Raw genomic sequence first — 23,462 nt, forward strand, 5'->3', positions numbered from 1 at the left:
TTGTGTTGTGTGCTCTTGAGCTTCTTCTTCTCCAAGATGTGTGTGCATTCCTGCAACCCTAGTTCCAACATGGTGGACATAACTCTCGAGAACAAGTTTGTTATGTCACACGTGTTGGCACAATTCCGCGTGGGTGGTTGGCACAACTCCCTAGGCACTTGCATGTCTGTATAAATAGAGCATTCCTTGCTCATTCAATACTTTCACTCATACCAGCCTTCCCATCTCCTACCCAACCTACCTACCAAGCTCCTATTTCCATATCCCAATATTAAACTCATTTGCTCCCATTTGTAGATTGAAGAGCTACACAAATCATGTGTTGGTCTTTCATCCACCTACTTTGTAATTTCGCACAGCTTTGTGAAAATGCTATGTGAATCATGTTTTGAGCTCCTTAGATATTTCCTTTTATTTCCATGTAGCTTTTCAACATGTTGAAGTGGTACGTGATTACTAAATAATCAGTGCTTTAGCTGAGCATCATACCAATTTCACACAGCTATTCAAGTCTATCCTCTTACCTCTTATTCCAATTTATAAGATTTAGACAATAAGCAAGAGGAAGCATTCCTTGGAAGGTATTGAGGTTGAGGAGATTAAAGATATAATAGATGATAGACCTTCTTTACATGGCAGGCAGGCAACTCATCAAGATTCCACTAAATAAGGGATATTTTTAACAAACCTTTTGATCTTAGAGTGCTTTTATTATCACTGTCCTCTAAGTGTAGAGACTTGATAGAAATTTATTAGAATCATACCAAGCCTCATTCTATAGAAAATCATGTTCACTTTTTTGATATGATAGAGGCAAGCTCTATATCAAGGTCAACTGCAAGTCACAAATGGAGTGTGCATGGTGATGAAATGAAGAAAGTTCAAGAGAATTGTCAATGGCATAAAAAGGGTCCCTGCTAGCTTGTAGAGATAGAGATTGGTCTCCTCCTCTTTTTTCAATGGATATTTTCACACTTTCCATAGGGTGAAAAAAGGGAGGAGGCTCCAGTTGTACCTTTGAAAGAGGCAAAGGAAGCACTTGAGGAGTTTTAGGAGGAGGAAGAGGAACAAAAAAGCAAGGGGCTAGATGTAGCCTTGTTCAAAGCACAAAATATCACTAAGGTAGAGGATAGATCAATTGACATAAAAGAGGAGGAGAAGGACCCCTTGTTATGTCTCCCTACTTTCCCAAGCTACAATATCAATAATAAAGCCTAAGCTACAATATCAACAATAAAGCCTATGTGCTATTGAATGATATTCAACACTTATTCAACTTAAGGGAAGACCAATGTCTTGCTATCCTTACAAGATGGGGTGAAAATGATAGGGGGTTCATTGATAATGAACCATGTCCTTTAGCAATCCTTGACACAGAAGGAGAAAATTTTGTTGATAGATTAGCTGCAGAACCCTATTGCATAGACCCTATTGTACATCTCTATTTAGAGAATATGAAAAGAAAGGGCTACCAATAGAGGAGGAGTTTTTAGAGATACAGAAAAGAATGGGTATTGAAGATATGGAAATTGAAGATGCAAATGCCATACAGCCTATTGAAGTAAAGCCAAAGAACTTAATTGATCTTTATAAAGAATCTACACTTGAGGAAGATGAAAATTCACAGGTACATAATGGTACACAGAGCAAAAATTTGGATACATATAGAATCATTTTTTTTCTAAATCATGATATTTTTTATTTCTCTCTCTCTCTCTCTCTCTCTTTTTCTCAAAGATTGATATTGAAGACATAGACAACTTCTTGGGAAGAGCAAAGGGGTCTAGGCCTTTGGGGAGCTTCATAAGATCCAAAGCCTAGGTCACTACATAGGAAATTTGAATATTATTTATCACAACAAGTTCTCAACCTCCCTTGATGTGCCTATGATGGCATTGAGGTTCTTTTTGGGGTTGTGGGATCTCACTCCCTCCATAGGGGTAAAGAGAAGATTATCTTGGTTTAGAAAAAGGAGGCAATTAGGGTCTTTGGCTATATGCCTGGCCTTGTTGCATCCATGGGAACCTACCTTCTATCATATGTAGGAGATATAAAGAACTTGGAGGGTTACAGGAAACAAGAGTTCTTGAAGTGTAGAGGGCAGAGATTGAGTGGATCATCGATGACACATTTAAAGATCATCAGGTGTGGTCAAATGGTTATGTTGTGCAGCTCAATTCAAGGTAAAGTGTCCATTCTATTTTGTGGCGAGATACTTTGCCATGACTAGTTTTTGGAGATGTTGTGGAATTATCCATGTTTAGGGCACAAAAATGGAGAACACGATGGAATAGGTGTTGTCATAATATGAGAGTACTCAAACCAAATGGATGTGTGCTAAAATGTCCACATGATTATGTTGCTTTCTTGAGGACAAGGTTTTGTCACAATGATGTGCAAATGGTTTTTTGGGAGATCCAAGTAGGTGATGTGTTAAGAGAAAATGAGTGGGATTACAAGCGCTTAGCCAAGTCTCGCTCTATGCATTCAATAAATGGATATTCAACCCCCCACTAATACCTATGCTATAAGATGTTGAGCACTATCATGCTTTTGTGATCAATGTATGGATGAGCATTGGAGAAGATGCAAGAACAAGTAGCTTGTTCGAAATTGGGAGTACCACACCATTGAGCCCTTGGAAGATGCTGGATAGGAAGATGGCAGCTCAAGTGATGAGGATGACACAGATGTACCATTGTATGTAGGGCATCTAGATGCCTTGTCTATGGGGGACAACTTTGCTGGTAAATGTGGAGGATAACCCCTGAATGGTGCAGAGTTTTACATCATTAAATGCACTACTACAAAGAAAAAACTTAGTCGAGCATGATCAAAAAATTGGGGCAATGTTGTTATGCTTGCACATTCATTGGACACTACTATGAAAAAGTACACAATGATGTTTGCAAGTTCTCATGTATTCACACTTGGTTCGGGCCATCAAGTTCTATATGGAGCCTATACTTGGTCATACAAGCCACTATAGGTTGGATGAAGAAACTGAAGAAAATATCTATAATAACATGCCTTTCAGCCTATAATTCGACCTTGTGTATCATATTTCTATTTGATTTGTACCTAGAGCTTCTACTCTACCCCATGTTTCTATGTTGGTAGAGAATTTGAGTGTTGCTCAAAGATTTTTGAGTGTTAAGAAAATTCGAGTATTACAACCGTAAAGGTAATCTTCATGTGAAACACAATTATCATAATGCAATAATATTTTTACAAGGAAAAAAGAAATACACCATATCATTGAGAACAAATTGCAATATATATTCGTTTTTAGTACAATGTCTATATAATCTTTTTACATGTCTATACATATCATTGTATAATGTTTACGGCCCTCATGGTTTATAACGAGGCCTCTTGTACAGCCCATGTTGGTTTTGTATTTCTAATTTGAGAAGACCACTCTTGATAGCTCATCTCCCTCCCTTGTTTCAAGTTATTTTTTGCCATCTCCACCACCTCTAACTATTTTGCATCTGATTGTTATCCCCAAGGATCCATGGATGCTTACTCTTTGGGTTTTGTTACATTTGACCATTTGTGGAGCCATTTGCCTAGGTCTTCCAGTAAAAAGTTTTTGAACTTCTCCACTCATCCATTTCAACCAAAATAGACATACTCGGGAATGACAATGAATGTGTCGACGAGAGGACTACTATAGACACCTTGTGCACAAAGTCATCAATTGATCAGGGTGTTCTCTCCTGATTGAAATCATATTTCTACAACCTCCAAACTTTAGACAAGTTCTTGAAAAATGTTGGCTTGCCTCCTAGGAAGGGGAAGAGGATGCTCTCAACACCCTACACCCCTCCTGCCCAATGTATCCCTACAAAAATGTTTCCCCAAAGGTAGGTAAAGCTCTAGCATCTGCTCTCAATATTAGATAGCTTGGAACAGCTCCACCTGAATAGGTTTGCAGAAAGGCTTACATGCAAGAGGAACGACTCTGCATCTTTTCTCACATAGTAGATCTTTCTCCCATCTGTGACCTCTCTATCCTAATCAAGACTAAAACTAGGTGGTCCTCCTTGATCCCTTGACTAAAACCAGGTGGTCCACCTTGATCCCTTGATCTATCAAAGGAATACAGCAAGGTATTAATCAAATTGAGGATCAATGTCGGGTAGCCCTTCGTCATATCTTTTGAAAATCTTAATGGGTTCTCATATATGGGTGGCTTCTTATCAATAAAACTATCTCCTCAACACACATTCACCCATGCAACCTTCTTTCGTAAACAAATACAAAGCATTACAAATCCCTCCTCACCCCCTGCAGCCCCCCCTCACCCTCCCGCAACCCTCCGCAGCCCCCCCCCCCCGGCAGCCCCTCCCGCAACCCCCTGCAGCCCCCCCTCCTCTCTCTCTCCGCAGCCCCCCCCTCACCCTCCCGCAGCCCCCCCCCTCACCCTCCCGCAACCCCCCTCAGCCCCCCCCCCACTCACCCCCGTAGCCTGCCCCCGGCTTCACATACACACAGTGGTCCAGATCTCCTGTAACTATGTTCAAGCATGAACTTGTCAAACTTCATGTACCACTGTCTAGGTGCCTGCTTCAACCCATAGAGGCTTTTTCGCAACCTACAGAGACCAGACCTTTTTGGTCTTTTGCGGTGTGTCCTTGCGGTTGTTCCATGTATATTTCCTCCTCCAAATAACCACCATGAAGGAATGCGGTTTTGACATCCATCTGTTCCAGATGCCAATTGTGGACAGCCACCAGACTTAGGATAGCTCTTATGGAGTTCATTTTCACCACAGGAGAGAAGATTTCATTGAAATCAATGCCCTCCTTTTGGGCAAACCCCTTCATGAGACTAGCCAAGATTTGAATTTCTTTTGCCCCCTTCTTCCTCTTTCATCTGATATACCCACTTGTTCTTCAGTGCCCTTTTTTCTTTGGGGGCAACTTTACCAGATCCCATGTGTGGTTTTGGTGTAGGGCATCCATCTCTTCATCCATGCTTTTCTCCCATTCTTCGTTAAATGTATCCCACATGGCTTCCTCATAGGATTCCAGTTCACCAAAATCCGTAAGTAAGAGATAGTTGAAAGATGGAACATACTTCTGAGGAGGCTTCCTCTCCCGAGTACTCCTCAAGAGACTGGTTGAGGTTCTTCCTATTGCAGTTGTTGTGGGTTGCTGTTTTCTTTATCCTAGGGCTGGTCATCATCCAGCTCCACATAATCATCACCTACTCCCGCTTCTTCCTGGTGGTCAGGCAGGCTATTCTTGAACACTTTCTGTTCGTTGAAAACAACATCCCATGTCCTAAATACGGCCTTGGATTTAGGATCCCACAGCCTGTATCTGAAGTCCCCTTTCCCATATCCGACGAGAAAGCACTTCTTGGACTTCGCTCTGAGCTTTGACCTGAGTGCACTATCTAAGTTCACGAAGGCTTCACACCGGAACACTTTCAGGTAGCCGTAATTCACCTTCTTGCATGTCCACACATCTTTAGGAATCTTTCCATCTAGGACAATAGAGGGAGACCGGTTCACCAAGTATACTGCTGTATTCATGGCCTCTGTGCCCAGAATAACCCCGCATGCAACCACATGCTCCTTGCTTGCTCCATAATAGTCCGGTTCATCCTCTCAGCAACTCCATTCTCTTGAGGTGTTCTTGGAGTTGTCTTTTGCCTCTTAATGCCATTGCTAGCACAGATTTTCTCAAACTCCTTGCTAGCAATACTCACCTCTGTTGTCGGTTCTCAGGCATTTCAGCTTTGCACCTGCTTCATTCTCTACCATGGCTTTCCACTTTCAAAATGTAGAGAACACGTCAAACTTATGCTTCAAGACATAGATCCATGTCTTCCTGGTAGCATCATCTATGAAGGTGACATAGTATGAAGCTCCTCCCAGTAGCGAAGACGTACTAGCAAGTCCCCACACATTTGAATGAACCAACTCAAGCTTTCGGGTCTTCTTCTCATTTACTATTTTTGCAAATTTGACCCGCTTCTGCTTCCCATACACACAATCCTCATAGAACTCTAGATCCACATTCTTTAGTCCAGATAATCTCTTCTGAGAGAGAGTGAAGAATCTGCATCCCTTTGGCACTCATGTGCCCCAACCGGTGATGCCAGATTGCGGCATTCACACTTGCGGTGTTAACGTGAGAAGAAGTTGGCTGGCTGCTACCCTTGCAAAGATAAAGTGTCCCATCTTGCAGTGTTAACGTGAGAAGAAGTTGGCTGGCTGCTACCCTTGCAAAGATAAAGTGTCCCATCTTTGTCTCCTCTTGCAACAACCACCATGGCTCCCTTTGTAACCTTCCATTGCTTCTTCCCAAAACATAAGATGCAGCCATCTTCATCCAGCTGACCCATGGAAATCAGGTTCTTTCTGAGGTCTCGACTTCTTTTAGGATCCATTCATTTCCACTTGGCAACCTCAGGGCAACTATCCCTTTCCTGACAATCTTACATACTGCATCATCTCCGAGCATTACGTGTCCCATGTTGCCTGTGGTGTAGTCAAGGAAGTACTTGCGGTGAGGGGTGGCATGAAATGATGCACCGGAATCTACTATCCAAGCATCATCTTCATCCTCACAGGACAGTATGAGTACATCCTTCTTTGCAGTGTTGGCCTCTGAGGATCTGGTGTCTTCAACAGATTCAGACTCATTCTTCTTGAGTCTGCAGTCCTTCCTCATGTGACCGTTTTTGCCGCAATCCCAACATTCTACGATCTTTGTCCGTGACTTACTCCTCTTTTCGGATTTGTCACGCTTATGACTCTTGCTTCTCTCCTTTCTCCTGCCTCTAGATTCCATTGGCATAGCGAAGGTTGATGTTTCACTGGAGCTCCTTCTTCTCATCTCTTTAGATAGAAGAACTCCTACAACATCATCAAACTTGAGAGGTACACTGCTAAGTACTGAGTTACTCACAGCCCATGACCAAACTGTCCCAGCTATCTGGAAGAGAGGACAGCATGATGAGAGCCTGAATCTCATCATCGAATGTAACGACCAACCGCACCAACTAGCTAATGAGTGTGTTAAACTCATTCATGTGTTCTGCAATATAGCCACCATCTAGCTAATGAGTGTGTTAAACTCATTCATGTGTTCTGCAATATAGCCACCATCTGCCATCTTCAGATTGAAGAGTCTCTTCATCATGAACACCTTGTTTGATGCAGATGGCTTCTCGTACAATGTGTCCAAGGACTTCATCAAATCCTTGGTAGTCTTTTGCTCTGAGATGTTGAAGGCCATCGAAGATACCAATGACAACCTGATGGTCCCTAGGGCTTTCCTATCTAGGACCTTCCAGTCCTCCTAGGACATAGTCTCCAGCTTCTTCTCCACACCTTCCAGTGGTGGCAAGAAGAGGTCCTTCTAGTAAAGGTAGTCCTCTATTTGCATTCTTGGCATCAAATTTCTCTATCCACAACTTGCTTTCTTCTACCATTACTCCCACTCAAACAACGAACTCCTCCTTCCTAAGTGATCAGCTATTCACAGCCAGTGACTCTGCTCTGATGCTTCTTTAAGCAACCTGAGCTCTGATACCAGTTCTTGGGAGAGGCAAGTGGGACTCTGCTCTGATACCAGTTGTTGGGAGCAACCCTCAGTTGTCCTAGCCCAAGATTTTGAGTTTGCTATTTTAGCTCTAAGAGATTCATAGATAGAAAATATTGTTACAGAGAAATTATAGAGACAGAAAAAATAGAGAGAGAGACAACACAGGGTTTACATGGTTCAAAACCAAAATTTTGGCTACATCCACGGAAAGCGCATAGTTTTACGAATCCTCAATACACAGAGAATTACAAGGAGACAGAGCTCCTACTCACCCTTGCTCTTTACACACACACACGCAGCTCTCTGCTTTTCACACACTGTGTCACACTCTACTTCTTCTTAGTTGTAGCCCACGAAGGAATAAAACAAGCAGCAATCTTTTCCAAGAGTATAGTGCATTAACCTTGGATAGATTCTCCATAGGATATGCCCTGAATATCATTTACTATATTTAGGTCTGACCGGTCTACAAATAGAAGCTTTTTTGCCGCGCCTTTGATTGCAACAGAACGAATGGTAGAGCTATACCAGAATTGAGTGCATTCAATTCTGATATATTCCTCGATCTGCATATCCTTTGCTTTTTACCGCATTTGCATTCAGACCGCATCCGCATTTCACCTTCGGATCGCATATCCGCCTTTGTGCCGATTTCGGATTGCATCTGTCGCCTTCGGATCTCCTTTGCTTTTGGATCGCATCCACCTTCGAATCTAATCCACTTTTGGATCGCATTTGCCTTTGGATCTGATCTGCCTTCCGCGTGTAGCTGCTTCTAGCAAGTTGACTTGTGTGTGTTTCTAGAATACACATATTCCGAAATGGCCGCAAGGAAATCAGGATTCACACTAGAATCCCAACAAGTGGTTCTACCCTCTTCATACACTTGGGAAGGTGAGTTGGTGGTCTTGGATATGTGTCCCATTGACATTATCATGGGGTGTAATTGGTTGGCTTCACTTGGTGACATTCACGTGAATGTCACTTGGTGACATTCACGTGAACCTTCAACAAGGTTTCATGAGCTTTTTACATCATGGACAACAAGTGGTACTTGGCTGAAATACACCAAAAAAGCTTTCTTCGATCACTCCAAAGCAACTCAAGAAGGAGCTTAAGGCTTTTTGCACTATCTATGTGTTGCATATTACCCAAGAGGAGATGGAAAGTAGTGGATAGCACATGGATGAGGATATGGTAGCTTTTCTCAAAGAGTATGAAGATACTTCGCAAGTGCCAAAGAGTCCTAAGAGAGGGAGATTGACCATGCCATAGTACTTGAACCAAATGCAAAGGTTGTCAACCTTCCTTACTATTTGTCTAAGTTAGAAAGAGAGGAAGTGGCCAAGCAAGTGCAAGATTTGCTTGCTATGGGTCCTATTCAACCTTCACAATCTCCATTTGCATCTCCCATTCTATTGGTGAAGAAGAAGGATGGGTCCTTTTGCATGTGCATTGATTACCGTGACTTGAACAAGGTCACAATCAAGAATAGGTACCCTATACCTTGCATTGATGATCTTCTTGATGAGGGGCAAAGTTCTTCACCAAGATTGATTTGAGATTGAGATATCATTAAGTAAGGATGAAGGAAGGAGATGAAGAGAAGACAACATTTAGGACTGAAAGGGGGTTGTTTCACTCATGTATGCCTAATACAATAGATGCTTTTTATGGTTGCCCAAGCAATAATAGATAGTACAAGGATTTGATGCACTTGATTAGCTCTAGCACCTATGCAATCAACACACTTCTTTTTTAATTTTTTTTAAAATTAACTAGGTGATGATACACTAAAAGAATTTATATTTGTCAAAGAGAGAAGTCATTCTTTAGCTTTGATGAAAGTTGTGTACATAGAGAACGAAGTGCACATTTTGCGAGTACGGTTAATCAATTCAGTATCTTGAAATTTGAGAGTTTGAAATTTACCTTTACTGGGAGGAATTGTTAGATTTTATGCAATTTTTAGTACTCCTACATAAATTTATTATTTAATTTTATAAATTTAATAAATTGATTATATGTTTTTTATTGTGTTGCATATTTAAAGCTAAAATTAAAAGTTAAAGTTTGAAATTAATATCGTAACTTTTTTTCTTCTTCTTTCTCATATGATTATGAATACAATAATGGCTTGAGGCATTTGTTCTTGCAATTCTTGTTTTTAACTTGATTAGCCATTTTTTGAATGTGGCCCTGTCTGCCTTTTAAGAAGAATATATTTTCTTTTGTGGAAAAATAATTTATTATTTGTTGAGTACTTTTAAAATCTAGTTTTTCTCATTCGGGGGTAGGAGGCAGCTGCCCCGTGCCCCCCATCGCACCCAGCTAGGCATGCTCCGCCTCACCTGCAGAAGCTCATGATGTTGTCATAATCGGTAATGTGGGAATCATAGTGGGAAAATGTCTAAAACTTCTTTTGATAATTCAAGGAGACAATAAGAAATATACAAATAATATAAATGCTAAAGTTTTCAAACAGTAATATTGATGTGGAAGTGACTATAAATCTTAATCCGCAATGTGGGAATCACAGTGGCAAAATGTCTAAAACTTCTTGTGATAATTCAAGGAGACAATAAGAAATATACAAATAATATAAATACTAAAGTTTTCAAACAGTAATATTGATGTGGAAATAGGGAGAGTCGTGACTATAAATCTTACATGGATAGATTGTAACTATAGTCGTGACTATAAATCTTACAAGTAGAGACACATTGGATAGATTGTAACTTAGTTTGGGGACCAATATGCAGGTGAGAAGGAAGCATAGACAACCTGAAGGTTTTCAATGTACCAACCATTGCAACCTTTGAAGCCCAAGAGGAATGAGCCTTTGGGTTTGGTCCATCCAAATTGCTGGCCTTGATAAGGACCACCATAGACGGAAGATTCATCATCGAGAATAAAAGCAAGGTTGGTGATCATTGGACGGGGAGCCATACCAGGGACAGAGCCAATTCTACCAGACATAAATTCAATGTAGTGGCTGGGCAACACATTGAGAACGTAGCTAAGATGGCTACCGGAGTCATGCTCATGAGTGCCATGATTGAGTGTCTGTGATTGCATGTTTTCACCAGAGTAAGTGACAACAAGGCAACTTACTAGACAATCACTTGAGCGCAGCTGGATGGCAGAGACCCTCTTGCGTTGTTGAAAGAATTCCTTGGGATTCTGCACATCATCAAATACTACGGGGCCGTAGTCCCCTAAAGATATTCGCGCAGATTCATGCACCTCATATTGTAAAAATGGGATGCCCTTGTCAAGCGAGCGTAGCACTAAAGGTCCCTGAAGAGGCTTGAGAGGATCGTCTAAATAAGCCTTTATCATAGAACGCACATTGCTCTCATCTTGATTGACCTCGTCCTTCACATTGTTGAGCTTAGTGTCATCCTTGTAGTTACTGTCATACAAGTTGTACACCTTGTTTATTGCATCTATACTTTCCTTTAGCTCCTTCAATTTTCTCAAGGTTGTTGAGGATTCGGGGCTTGCCAACAACTCTCGATTGCGTGCTATACGGTTGAACATGCTGCCTATGCCTGGAACCTGCTCATAGCCAGAAGCTGCCCAGTCTATGATTACAAGAGCTGTTAGCTCAAGGGAGGGGAATTTCAAGGCAAACTCTGCGATCTTGTTAGAAGAGGGAAATTCGGGATTGGCTATGCCGGACATTCGGTGTTCAAAAGAGATGCGCCTTTTTTGAGTGGAATTGAGTTTGTTAATATTGACCTGCATAATATAGACTAGATTCAAGAGACATATATGAAGAGAAAATACTCGAAACTGGCAACATAAGTTAAAGAGAAGCTAGTTTTTTCACTAAACCTCAACACTCACAAAATGTAATATCATTACCCCAAGTAATCATGTGGAAATGAAACTCGGGTGCACACACAAAGGCCCTATGTTTAGCATGCTTTTAGGGGTATCAAAAGAAGCCCTTATCTATTATAGCTCTTGAGGACATGAAATTCCATTTTTATTCAAAAAATTTACTAATGTTGTTCTAAAGTATCACTTAAAGCCTATTATGAGAGTAAATTTGCCATTTTTGTGACTTGGGCAAGTGAACAAAGGGGCCATGGGCACTTTGTCATATGTGGGTGGGCAAGCAATGCACTTTTTGTCAGTTTTTCTCACTATTCATACTTTGGGCAGGGTGAACAAATGGCCCAAACTCCCCCAAAAGTTGGCCTTGAGTTGGCATGCCAACTAAGCATGCAAATGTTGGTGGGCCGATGTTGTGACAAGACATCAGCAGGCTGGTGCCACTTTTGATTAGTCCTTTTTTTAAAGAACCTCGTCCATCCACCCCCCGTGTGTGACATGGGCCTAAGGTCAATGTCACTCCCTCAAAAGTTGGTCTAGCTATAAAGCTAGGGCTTCTCAACTTTGGGGTTTTAAGTTAAGGCCCTGATGTATGAAGCTTGGGAAGGGACACTCGTGTGTTCACACCGTGTGTGAGGGGGTCTTGCCCTTGAACACTCAAGTGAATCATCCCCCTAGAGTGGTGAAGGAATATCCCACAATGGGCTGATGACAAATCCGCCACATAAAAGCCTACTTTAGGTTACTTTATCCCTGCTCTACTAGCGCAAGAGTCCATGCATGTGTGGGACAAAAGAAACAAGAAGTGTGTGTAAGAGAATGTGTGAGGAAAAGAGTGAGTAAGCAAGACAAAAACAAGCGGGGTGTGTATGAGAGATAGAGAAGTTTTTAACATCGTGGGAACAATCTCAAGAGACCAAGTTGATCTATTAGACGGGTCTTGAACTCAAGATCTTGTACTTTAGAGAGAAGTGGGCTAACCAAACTACCACACTTGGGTGATAGAAAGGTTAGCCCATTTTTTTTAAAAATTCCAACACATACACACTTTTGAGAGAGAAGATTTTTACGTGGTGGGAACAATCCCAAGGGACCAAATTGATCTATCCTACAGGTCTTGAACTCAAGATCTTGTACTTTAGAGAGTAGTGGGCTAACCAATCTACCACACTTGGGTGACAGAAAGGTTAGCCCATTTTTCTCTTTTTATTCCAAAACACACACACTTTTGAGCCCTAGTGGTGCATGAATTTTGGGTGGGTAAGAGCTTTGACTTCTCACCTGCAAGGATGCATCCACACTCACCCCGGCAAAAATGCCAGCCCCTGTGATGTCTGCGCGCAGCTCCTGCTGCTGCTCCCTCGAGTCGGAGTAGTACGAGTAGACGGCGCAGTACTCGCCGCCGAGGGTTCGGCTGGATAGGTAGCTATCGCCGTAGAGCTGCACGAACTCTCGCAACTGCGTGTCGTCAGCCGGGGCGGGCACTGAAACATCCCGCTGCACGTTGGTGACTACCTCCTTGGCTTTGGTGTGCCGGGCAAACACCACGATGAAGGTGGTGGTGGAGGAAGAATCGTAGCTTCTCCGAGATGCTGCCCACGGGATCATAGCTCACCGACAGAGACTGCTCTACTTGCAGCGTCTGGCTAAGCTCACTTGTGGTGTAGCAGATGTCGCACTTCACGAAGCTTGTGCCTCCCGTGAGTTCTTTCTGCCCTCTCACTGCTGTATTCATCCCATGCCCATGCACTGCATTGTAGCCTTGGAACAATGCCACAGGTGTGCTCCTACGCGAAGCTGCGGACAGCTTCGCGAGGCCGGGTCCGCAGCTTTGCCGCTTGATCAACTGCTCAGTTGCCATAGTGCGCGGCGCGCTCTCTCTCTCCCTCTCGGAAGGTGCGCAGCTAGCGCGCGCGCGCGCTCTCTCTCTTTCTCTTGGAAGGTGCGCAGCTAGCGCACCTCGCTCGCTCGCTCTCTCTAGCTGCATACTCCCTTTTATATTAGCTGCGTGAAAGAACTTTTACCACAAGGAGTTGTATTTCACTTTGTAAACCCATTTACAACTAATAGCATTCTTCTCACTTCCAAGAGAAACCAACTCCCAAGAATCATTGTGAACCAATGCATCCATCTCCTCATCCATTGCCTTTTCGGGCACCTCGCTCTCTCGCTCGCTCTCTCGCTCTCTCGCTCTCTCTCGGGCACCTCGCTCGCTCGCTCGCTCGCTCTCGCTCGCTCTCTCTAGCTGCATACTCCCTTTTATATTAGCTGCGTGAAAGAACTTTTACCACAAGGAATATGCCCCTTAGTGCGTCCTCAAGAAATATGCCTCTCATGCGTCCTCAAGAAATATGCCCTTCAGTGCGTGCTCCACTTTCGAGAGAATTGTATCAATCATCTCCTCATTTTCCCCAAATCCCTTCATGTGGCCATATTAAGCTTTCACTTTTCCTTCTTCGCTTTCATGGTTTTGCACTCTGGAATTTTTTGCATCCTTATCCATAAATTTTCAATTTAAAACCGTGATAACTTTTTACGCTCAGCCGTGAATACCCCTACAAATGGTACCCTCAAAAAAAGATTTAAAAAACCACCCCTACAAATGGTACCCTCAAAAAAAGATTTAAAAAACCACCCTTTATGTTGAACCTACATGATACACTTACTTATTTTCAGGGAACCCCTCCCCCTCCCCTCGAGGGTAAGGTGTAAAAGATAGTTTACTTTGTTTTTTTTTGTTTATATAGCACAAAAGTGTAACATTGTTTGGTTTCTTTTTTATATTTTGGAAACCATTTTCAATAGAATAATATTAAAATGGAGTGATGACATAAGGCATCACTGTTTAATGCTTTGGTGGGACATTTGTTTAACACAGAAGCGGCATGCATAACTGCCTCCTAACCAAAAACCATTAGGCGAGTCTTGCCCTATAAGATCCCTCCCCATGTGAGTAAAGAACTACTAACTCTCTTCTCGTATAAATAAGATTCCTCCCCATGTGAGTAAAGAACTACTAACTCTCTTCTCGTATAAATAAGATTCCTCCCCATGTGAGTTAAGAACTACTAACTCTCTTCTCGTATAAATAAGATCCCTCCCCAATTAGGCGAGTCTTACCCTGTAAGATCCCTCCCCATGTGAGTAAAGAACTACTAACTCTCTTCTCGTATAGATTTATTATTAAATCTCATAAAAATATATAAAGGGTCACACATGTACACATGCACATTTTTCACCTTGAAAATTTTCAAGGGTTAGAACCCCTCTAATGCTCCATGAGCACACATGCACATTAATGTGAAATGTCTCTCTAGCACATGCATGTGTGTACATGTACACATTTTTTCCTTAATTACCCTTGAGATTTTTAGGTGTGCACATTATGCACATTATACTTTACATGTAGATAATTATTTATGTTGAGCCTTCTTGAAAAATTAGGAAATGATGTGCTTAGTGTCCAAAAAATTAAGGAAGAAAATTAATTAAAAAGAAAATAAAAAACACCAAGGTATGTGGTTCACCTTATAGGAATTATGGAAAAATATGGTATAAAGGGTTGCATTAAGGTTGGAAGTATTAAATGTCCAATTGTAAGGTTGAAAATGTTATGATCAATTAATAAGGTGTAAATGGGATAATGCAAAAGCTCCCAGTTAACTGAACTCTGTGGCCTCTCTTTTATGCGGTAGCATGTAGTTAGGTAGCCCCCACAGTAGTTGAGTCTTGTGGAGGGTGGCCCACCATTTAGTCTAGTCCATGTGGGGCTAGTTGGGCTATAAAGAGCCCTCCTCCCAAACCTTGAATTTGGTGCTCATTTTTTCTTGTACAAAAGGAGAAAAGGAAGGGGGGATCCACAAGAAGTAGGCACCTAGATCGTCCCCCTTGGTGAATTCCAAAGCCTTCATACTCGTAAAAGTGAGGTCAATGCTCTCCCCCTTCTCCCCATTCTATTTCTTTGTTAATTTGTGATATAAATGGTCTAATTTGCTAGATATAGTTTTTGTGAAATAGGAATTTGCAGCCATATGGGATAAATCCCTCGACTCCCCTTGCTCTTCCTTTAATGTAGAAAGTTGTGTTCTTTGTGACCCAAAAGTATGTTTTTTTTCCAATTTTCACATGCTTACACATGGAGATAGGAAAGGAAATTTAATATGATTCTTTTTTTTTGGTAGAGTTAATTAAATAGTGTTAATTTTAAGATAAAATAATTTAGTTTTAGAGAAGTATTAATATTATTTAAATAATCATAATTTATGCTTAAATTTAGGCATAAAAAGGTGAAAAAGAGTAATTTTGTAATGTTTATATCTTGAATTTGGCTATGAATTTTTATATGATTCTTTTCAAGTTTTTGATCATTATTTCTGATAAATTAATGGGCTCTAAATACCCCAAATTATAGCATTAGAAGGTCTTCAAATTGCATCCTTTTTGTGTCATTAATTGTAGCCTAAATCGTGTTGTGCACTCACAAAGGTATTGGAAGGATTTGCCTTGTACCCAAGTGTTATAGTTTCTTGAATTTAGAGACATGGGTTTGTGGTATAAACCAAGTATCTAGTGAGCATTAATATATTATTAATGGTATAGAAGCCCCCCCCCCCCCCTTGTCAGGTTGTTTTGAGACTTTAAGTTGACAAGGATGTTTAGGATATGTTAAATGTGTCAGAGTGTGCAGCAGAAGTGAAAAGAAACAATGGCACAAGGGAGAGAAAGAGAAAGAAGAGCAATGCTGAATTAAATATATTATGAAAGCATAAGAGACTCTACGATGGTACGTGTGTATCCTAAGAGTAGAGACTCAACCCTAGAACAATCCTCAAGAAATGAGTGACCAAGGCAATGAACAAGCCTTGTGACCAAAGTTCCAAGAGAACTTGATGATCTTCCCCCCCAATGACTAGAAGACAAGTCAAAGGCAAGATGACAAGATGAATAAATGAGGAGCTGGTCCCCTCATTATATAAGAAACAAATATGCTGGTCGGCCTGCTAATAACTTGGTCAAGTTGCAAAAAAAGGCCCTTTAGGGCTGTGTTAAATGCCTCAAGGGCTGGTCGGGTAGACCAATCCCTAGTCAGGCTCTGCAGAGCAGGTAGCAACCCGATAGCAGCCCCATTGCCTCTAGGACTGCCCATTGCTCTTGGGCTACCCATGGCACCCCTTGGGCTTCCTCAACCCCTTGACCTATAGGTTGTTGACCTTCTACAGTGCCTACAACCCCCTAGCAGACCTACCACCTCCCCACATACAGTGTAGAATGTGTGATCCTCTCTCTTGGGTAGACACACCCACAAAGCAGCCCCTCACTCACATACAGGAGGTGACCATTCTATTAACACCCCCTCTCAGCTCCTGAATGTAGCACCAAAACCAGGGAGCTAGAGTGACCGTTGAAGAAGAAGCTCCATGCCCCGAACACTTGAAGACATCAAGTGTGGCCTCCATGATGTTTCTTGGGAAAAACTGAGCACCCCTGACACCACCAAAAGGGTACTAAACCGGAGAAATAATGCTGTCACCCCCTCTGAGATCCTGGGTGAAGAACAAGTCTTCAAGGAGCTGGAATCTCTAAATCCACGGACTCAATCCATATTTCTCCAAGACACATCTCCGCAAGAAAAATATCCACATCTCTAACCCAAATATGTGTCACACCAAGCCACGAACAGAAGCCTTCCTCTTGTACGGTTTTAAATCCTTCCAAGAGAAGCCCAACCGGAGAACAAATGTCCAACTTGGTGCTACCAGATAAGTGACCCGTCAAGCTCTTGGTACAATGAAGTATCCCCAGCTCATAGGAATCAAGAGATGAAAACTTCATAGTCCAATCGAGAGTAGTAGATAAGGGTGTGCAATCCTTCATACCATGGCCACAAGAAGCACCTATACATACTGTTTCTAGGAGGTGTGCATCCCCCTCATAATTTGCCAAGTTTTTGATACAAGAAAGCAATGAAGAATACCCATCTCACTCATCCCAAACTCTCTGTGCAATGCTATCATGCAAGCATAATGTGAAGAGCCCCACCTATCCGCAAAGCTTTGGGCTTACTCCCCTTTGTGGATTAATCATGTCCTTAGGGCATGGCACTTCCCTATACTCTATGTGCCAGCTCTCGTTCACCGCATCACTCTCAGGGGGGATTTGTTACCATATACATGAGCTAGTGATGTGTGTGAACACACTTAGGACCGCCGGGGTACTTTTTCCCTCTTTAGGAGGTTTTTTCCCCCGTGCATTATATATACGCCCATCATTCTAGGGCTATTTCATCTTTCTATTGCAACTCTCTATTGAGTGCCTTGTGCTACCTTTGTCTTCTCCAAGCTGTGTGTGTTTCCCTGCAACCCTAATTCCAACAATGTGCCTATTTTTTCTCTGAGCAACCCCTTTCTATGATGCCTATCAACTCAATGGTGTATTGTCCTCTCCCTACAAGCATCTCAAATAGGTGACACTTTTTTGATACAGATTTGGGACAACCTTCATACTTTTTGATGCCATTTGATCATTAGAGGGCCATTGCAAGTGATTAAAGTCTTAAAAAGCTTAGAAAATGTGTGAATGGTGCTGGGAAACTCATTTGGGAGAATCATTTGGAGGATTATAGGCATAATGAGCTAATTAATGGATAGTTAGCAGAATTATAGAACTGTCTTACAAAAATAGAGCCTCACTAATCATGCTATTAATCTCTACCTCTAGAAAATTGAACTAATTCCTTTGGTACATACAAGAAGCAAGGAGTTGCTAAACTTTTGATTCAAAATTTTTTGTATTTGGATTAGATTTGAAGAAATTAGAGCACTTTAAGTGACTATTGGTCTCTGACATGAGTAGAAATAACAAACAAGAGAGTTAAAAATTTTGATCGTTCTCTCTCATCTTGAAGAATTTGGTCAAACCCTCTTAGGGTTAGTTGGAGCAATGTATTAAAAATCTAATGAATGTTAAATCATTGAATTTGAAAAATAATTGAAGGAATTAGAGCACAATATTTAACTAGTTATTGGCGAGAAAAAAGACTAGAAAATTTAACTTTTTACCTTTACCCAAATTTAATTATTCAAATGAAGTTCATATGCAACATGAAGCCTCCTGGGATGTAAATGCATATGTATAACACATATTAAGCTTGATTCATAAGCATTTGGAGTTTTGTAAGGCATTGGAAAGAGTGCTAGATTAGGGTACATTACAAGTATTCACAATGGGAGATGGTCCAATACAGATTGTGGGAGAGAAGCCTGACAGAAACAAATTTCAATTTAGGAAGTACAAGATGCAGAGCTTCTTAAAAGGAAAAAGTTTTTGGGTTTTGGTCATAAGTGAAGATGCAAAGCCATTGATGCTACTCAAATGCAACCCTAGCACAGGTACAAGCTCACAAGGCTTGGACGCAAAGAGCTAACAAAGTATTGCATTACTTTGCCATATGTGTGACAAACAGTATGCTATGTCATATTCAGAATTTGGATAATCCTAGGGATGCATAGGATACATTTGTGTGGTTGTATAACACTAATACATAGGCAAGGAAACTTCAATTGAAGCAAAAGATGCACAGTGTGGTGAGAAATAGTAGAAGTGTGCATGACTATGTTTAAGAGATAAAGAGCCTAGCATATGCTCTTGCATCCATCAATACACCGATGGATGATAGTGATTTGGTAGCCATTACCTTGAATGGCTTGGGCAAAGAATACAAAAATTTTGATGCATCTATTACAATGAGAGGTGACAACCCCCCAAATTTTCATGAGCTTTGTTCATTGCTCATAATTGAAGAGATGAAGCTTGGGCTTGGTACTAGCTCTAGTACATCTACTCATGCTAGGGATCAAGCATTCTACTCTTGAGATGCAAGAGGTAGGGGGAGATCCTTTTTCAAAGGATGTGGAAGTAGCCAAGGTTGGCAAGATAGACCACCACATAATTTTTAAAATTCATATGGTGCACGAGGTGGTAGTGGTAGAAATACATACTTCCTAGGCAGGGGGAGAACATGTACTCGAGGAAGAGGTCATTGGCAAGGCCAACAACATAATGCTAGTGGGATTGAATGCCAGTATTGTGGCAAGCTTGGTCACATGGTGAAGGGCTGCTATAAAAAGCAAAATGATGTAAGAAATGGAAGTGGTAGACCATAGCATGGTAACTATGCCTCTACTAGCAACAATGATGGAAATTCAAATAATTTATTTACTATGACACATGTTATGGGAACTATGACATCTAATAGTGATGGTAGAGATGAGTCTTAGTACATGGATTCAAGTGCCTCAAACCATATGACTTGCCATGGTGAATGGTTTGAGAAGATGCAACCAATGGAGACTCAAGGTTATGTGGTCACAGGTGATGACACATAGCATCCTATTACTCATGGTGGAAATGTAAAGAACATGTTAGAGGTACTGTATGTACCTTCTATCACAAAGAACTTGGCATCAGTGGGTCAAATGGTAGAACAAGGACTACAAGTCAGGTTCAATGAGCAAGGTTGCTTTGTTGAAGACTTCAAGCATGGCTGCAGGTTGATAGCCAAAGGCAAGAAGGAAGGTAGGCTATTCAAGCTTGAAGCAAGATTACCAGAATTGAGCTCAACTATGTTCTCAAAGAGTCATGGAGTTGTGCAGGACATAGACATGTGGCATAAGAGAATTGGACATGTGAACATTCAGAGATTGAATAACATGCAAGTAAAAGGAATTGTTGCTAGCTTACCCAGGTTTAAGAATGATGGAAGTCATCATGTATGTGAAGCATGCCAATTTGGGAAACAAGCAAGGTTTCCATTTCCAAAGGAAGGCAACATAAGCCATAGGCCATTGGAGATTATTCATAGTGATATTTGGGGGCTAGCTCAATCCCTAACTATGAATGGAAACAGGTACTACATCACATTCATTGATGATTACACAAGGTTTATGTGGATATACTTTCTTAAAGAGAAGAGTGAAGCTCTTGAAAAGTTCATTGCTTTCAAGGAATATGCAAAAAAGCAATATGGGAATTGGATCAAATATGTGAGGTCAGATGGTGGTGGAAAATACACCTTGCATGAATTTGATGACTATCTTAAAACGCATGGGATAAGAAGGTAGCTTACTTGCAGGTACACTCCTCAGTATGCTCCTTGCAGGTACACTTCTCAGTAAAATGGAGTTGCTAAGAGGAAGAATCGTGTGGTATGTGAATTTGATGACTATCTTAAAAAGCATGGGATAAGAAGGTAGCTTACTTGCAGGTACACTCCTTAGTAAAATGGAGTTGCTAAGAGGAAGAATCGTGTGATATGTGAAGTAGCTAGAGCTATGCTCAATTAGAAGAACATGCCGAATCACTATTGGGTCGAGGCATGTGCCACCGTGGTGTATGTGTTGAACAAGACACCCACAACTTCCATACATGAGAGTACACTTGAGATGAGACTTACAAGTTATAGGCCGGACATTAGTCATCTCAAGGTTTTTGGGAGCATTGCTTATGTACATGTTTCTGATGAAAGAAGGAGGAAGTTGGATCCTAAGGTAGAGAAGTACATATTCATTGGTTATGCAAAAGATAGGAAAGCCTACAAATGCTACAATCCAAATGCAAGGCAGGTGGTTATATCAAGAGATGTTGTGCTTGATGAATTGGCAAGTTGGTACAAGGACAAGCTGGATGTCATGGTAGATGACATTGATTCAAAAATTCATGTAAAGTTGCCAAATGATGTGTCTACTTCATTGTCAGGACCTGTAAGATCGAGTGATGGTACCAGTGTGAACCTATGAAATGGAAGATTGAGAAATGAGCAGGGTAGCACTAGTAGTAGTTCTTTGGATAAGGGAAAGAAGAAAGTGGAAGGAGTTGGTATCATAGGTTATGCTTCCTTAGGCATGGAAAACCTTGATGAGGAACTTGGCATCCCATCCTTACATACACCAGGGGGGGTAAGGCAAGAAAGGTATGTGCCACCACATGCAAGAAAGGTTCATAGTGAGCCACAAGTTGTGAGAAGGTCACAAAGGGTAAGGTATCCCATGGACAGGTTGACGTACAAAGAGTATGCAATGCATTATGCATACATGATGTCAATGGTTAAGCATGTGGAACCATCATGCTTTGGTGAAGCAATTGGTAAGCATTGTTGGAAGTTGGCTACCACCAATGGCCACTTACAATGAAGGCATCATGGACATTGGGTTGGAATTAGTATGGTATGGCATTAGACATGGTATGATAGATATATTGTGTGGACATTAGATGGTATTCAAAGGTTAGAAGCATTGGTAGAAATGGAGTTATTCACTCATGTAAAAGAGCCTAGGTAGATGCTCATACATTGAACCTAGTCAATGGTGTAGTGACATAATCGATGATGTCATGGGCAAAAATGGAGTTATTCACTCATGTAAAAGAACCTAGGTAGATGCTCATACATTGAACCTAGTCAATGGTGTAGTGACATAATCGATGATGTCATGGTGTGGGTAGCTTTCTCAAGCTATAAAAGAATGGATTGGGGGCCTCATTTGGTAACTTGTAACACTCATTCACAAGAGATCAATTGAGCATTATGCCAATGTTATTGGCATTTATGCTTTGATTAATCTTGTTTATTATTCTTAATCTTGTATTAGCATTTTCTTAATCGTGTTATAATGTTGTGCTTAATCTTTGATCCACCATGATTTCCTACATGGTATCAGAGCATAGGTTTAGGAGATTATAGTTAGGTTCATAGAGGTCTATTCTATCGCTTTGTCTTGGTGATTAGAGAGTAATTAGGACTATCTTCTTGGTTGCTTAGATAATAGGTTTTGTGACTCTCTCTCCTTTGCTATTAGTGCTTTCTACTCGTTTTTTGTCCCAAGTTGGTACCCTCCTCTTGTTGGTCTACTCACAACACAATTCTGAGGCTCCTCTGTCTCATCTAGAAGGAGAGTGAGAGAGAAGGTGGAAAACAAGCAGGGTGTTTAGAATATTGACAATAGCAAATTGGCTGCTATAGAGCTAGCCACTTAGAGCTCTCATCAAGCTACTTCAGTAGTGCTCACACAACATAACACTATGCTCAATAGAATGCCCTACAACATGGCATGAAGAAGAAACTCACTGGTGCCATTTCTAGCTCAATGACCATTTCATTGGCCCTAGCAAAGAAGATCACAGTCAAATTGCAGAGAAGAGCATAGTCAAATCATAGAACACTCAAGAAGAGCAACATCATTGTGCAGTCGGCTCGTAGCAAGAAGGAGGTGATCATAAGCTCCATCATTTCTCCACAACGCGGAGAGAAAAGCAACACAGGCTCAATCATGGCATCCTCCTTGGTCACAACACATCATGTGGGCGAAGCAGCTTCACAAAAAAAATAGAGTGGCATGGTCAGCATCAGCGTAAGCAACTAGAGCTCGAGTAGCAGTGCATCAAGGCGATGGAGATCTCCATGCATAGCAGACCAACAACAGCAAGGCAGCTCTCTTTGCAAAGGGAAAAGAAAAGTAGTTGCAGGCAAGCAACAAATGAAGTAGTAGGTGGCAGAAGAAGGGGAAGTAGCAGATCAACATCTTCTCCAATAATAGAGAGATAAGCGATGGCCCATAACCTTTGCGCATTCCACGGCGCATTCATAGAGTTGCAAATCTACATGACGTTCAAACGGTGCGATGATTCTATTTTGGTAAAAATCTTGAAAAACACCTTTAAGATTAAGGTTTAAAAAAGACTTGGGTGTAAAGAGACCTCTAAAAGAGGCAGTTCACATGGGTTTGTGGAAATTGGCATGGGCTTTATTTTGGGAATTTTTATGCAACATAGAGGGCTTCATCAACAATGCCATCATCAAATTGGGTTGCATTATTGCAATTTAAACTTGGAATCATATATCTATATAATATCCCCTTTTCTTTATGAATCTGTAAATTTTTTTGAAAAAAATTTAAATCATACCCTTATGTAAATATATTTCTGTAAGTTTCATAAATTAAAATTATGCTTCTGTTGAACGCACGTGATATTCACATTTTTTTGTGAGTGACCCCCTCGAGG

The 23,462-nt window shown here is 41.2% G+C and overlaps 2 protein-coding genes across 2 annotated transcripts in view; both read right to left on the minus strand.

The window, feature by feature from the left end:
• The window catches only part of LOC147624482 (uncharacterized), a 283,897-nt gene that overhangs the window by 124,372 nt on the left and 136,063 nt on the right, over nt 1-23,462 (minus strand). The gene's annotated exons all lie outside the window — the stretch shown is intronic.
• LOC147624483 (uncharacterized) lies at nt 9,653-13,389 on the minus strand. Its single transcript, XM_086819490.1, has 2 exons — nt 12,690-13,389; nt 9,653-11,309 (listed from the first exon to the last, which is right to left on the minus strand). Exons 1-2 carry the CDS (start codon nt 13,014-13,016, stop codon nt 10,305-10,307), a joined length of 1,332 nt encoding a protein of 443 aa, XP_086675616.1. The 5' UTR covers nt 13,017-13,389; the 3' UTR covers nt 9,653-10,304.

This window comes from Cibotium barometz, chromosome 25 (genome assembly GCF_041138505.1).
Source record: "Cibotium barometz isolate CiBa-2024 chromosome 25, ASM4113850v1, whole genome shotgun sequence".
Lineage (NCBI taxonomy): Eukaryota > Viridiplantae > Streptophyta > Polypodiopsida > Cyatheales > Cibotiaceae > Cibotium > Cibotium barometz.

What these genes read in the sequence shown, in the direction of transcription:
- LOC147624483 (XM_086819490.1), bottom strand. Translation starts at nt 13,016, where the DNA reads ATGATCCCGTGGGCAGCATCTCGGAGAAGCTACGATTCTTCCTCCACC. An exon ending in GTGTGGATGCATCCTTGCAG is followed by an intron (nt 11,310 to 12,689) that starts GTGAGAAGTCAA and finishes TATATTATGCAG; the next exon opens with GTCAATATTAACAAACTCAA.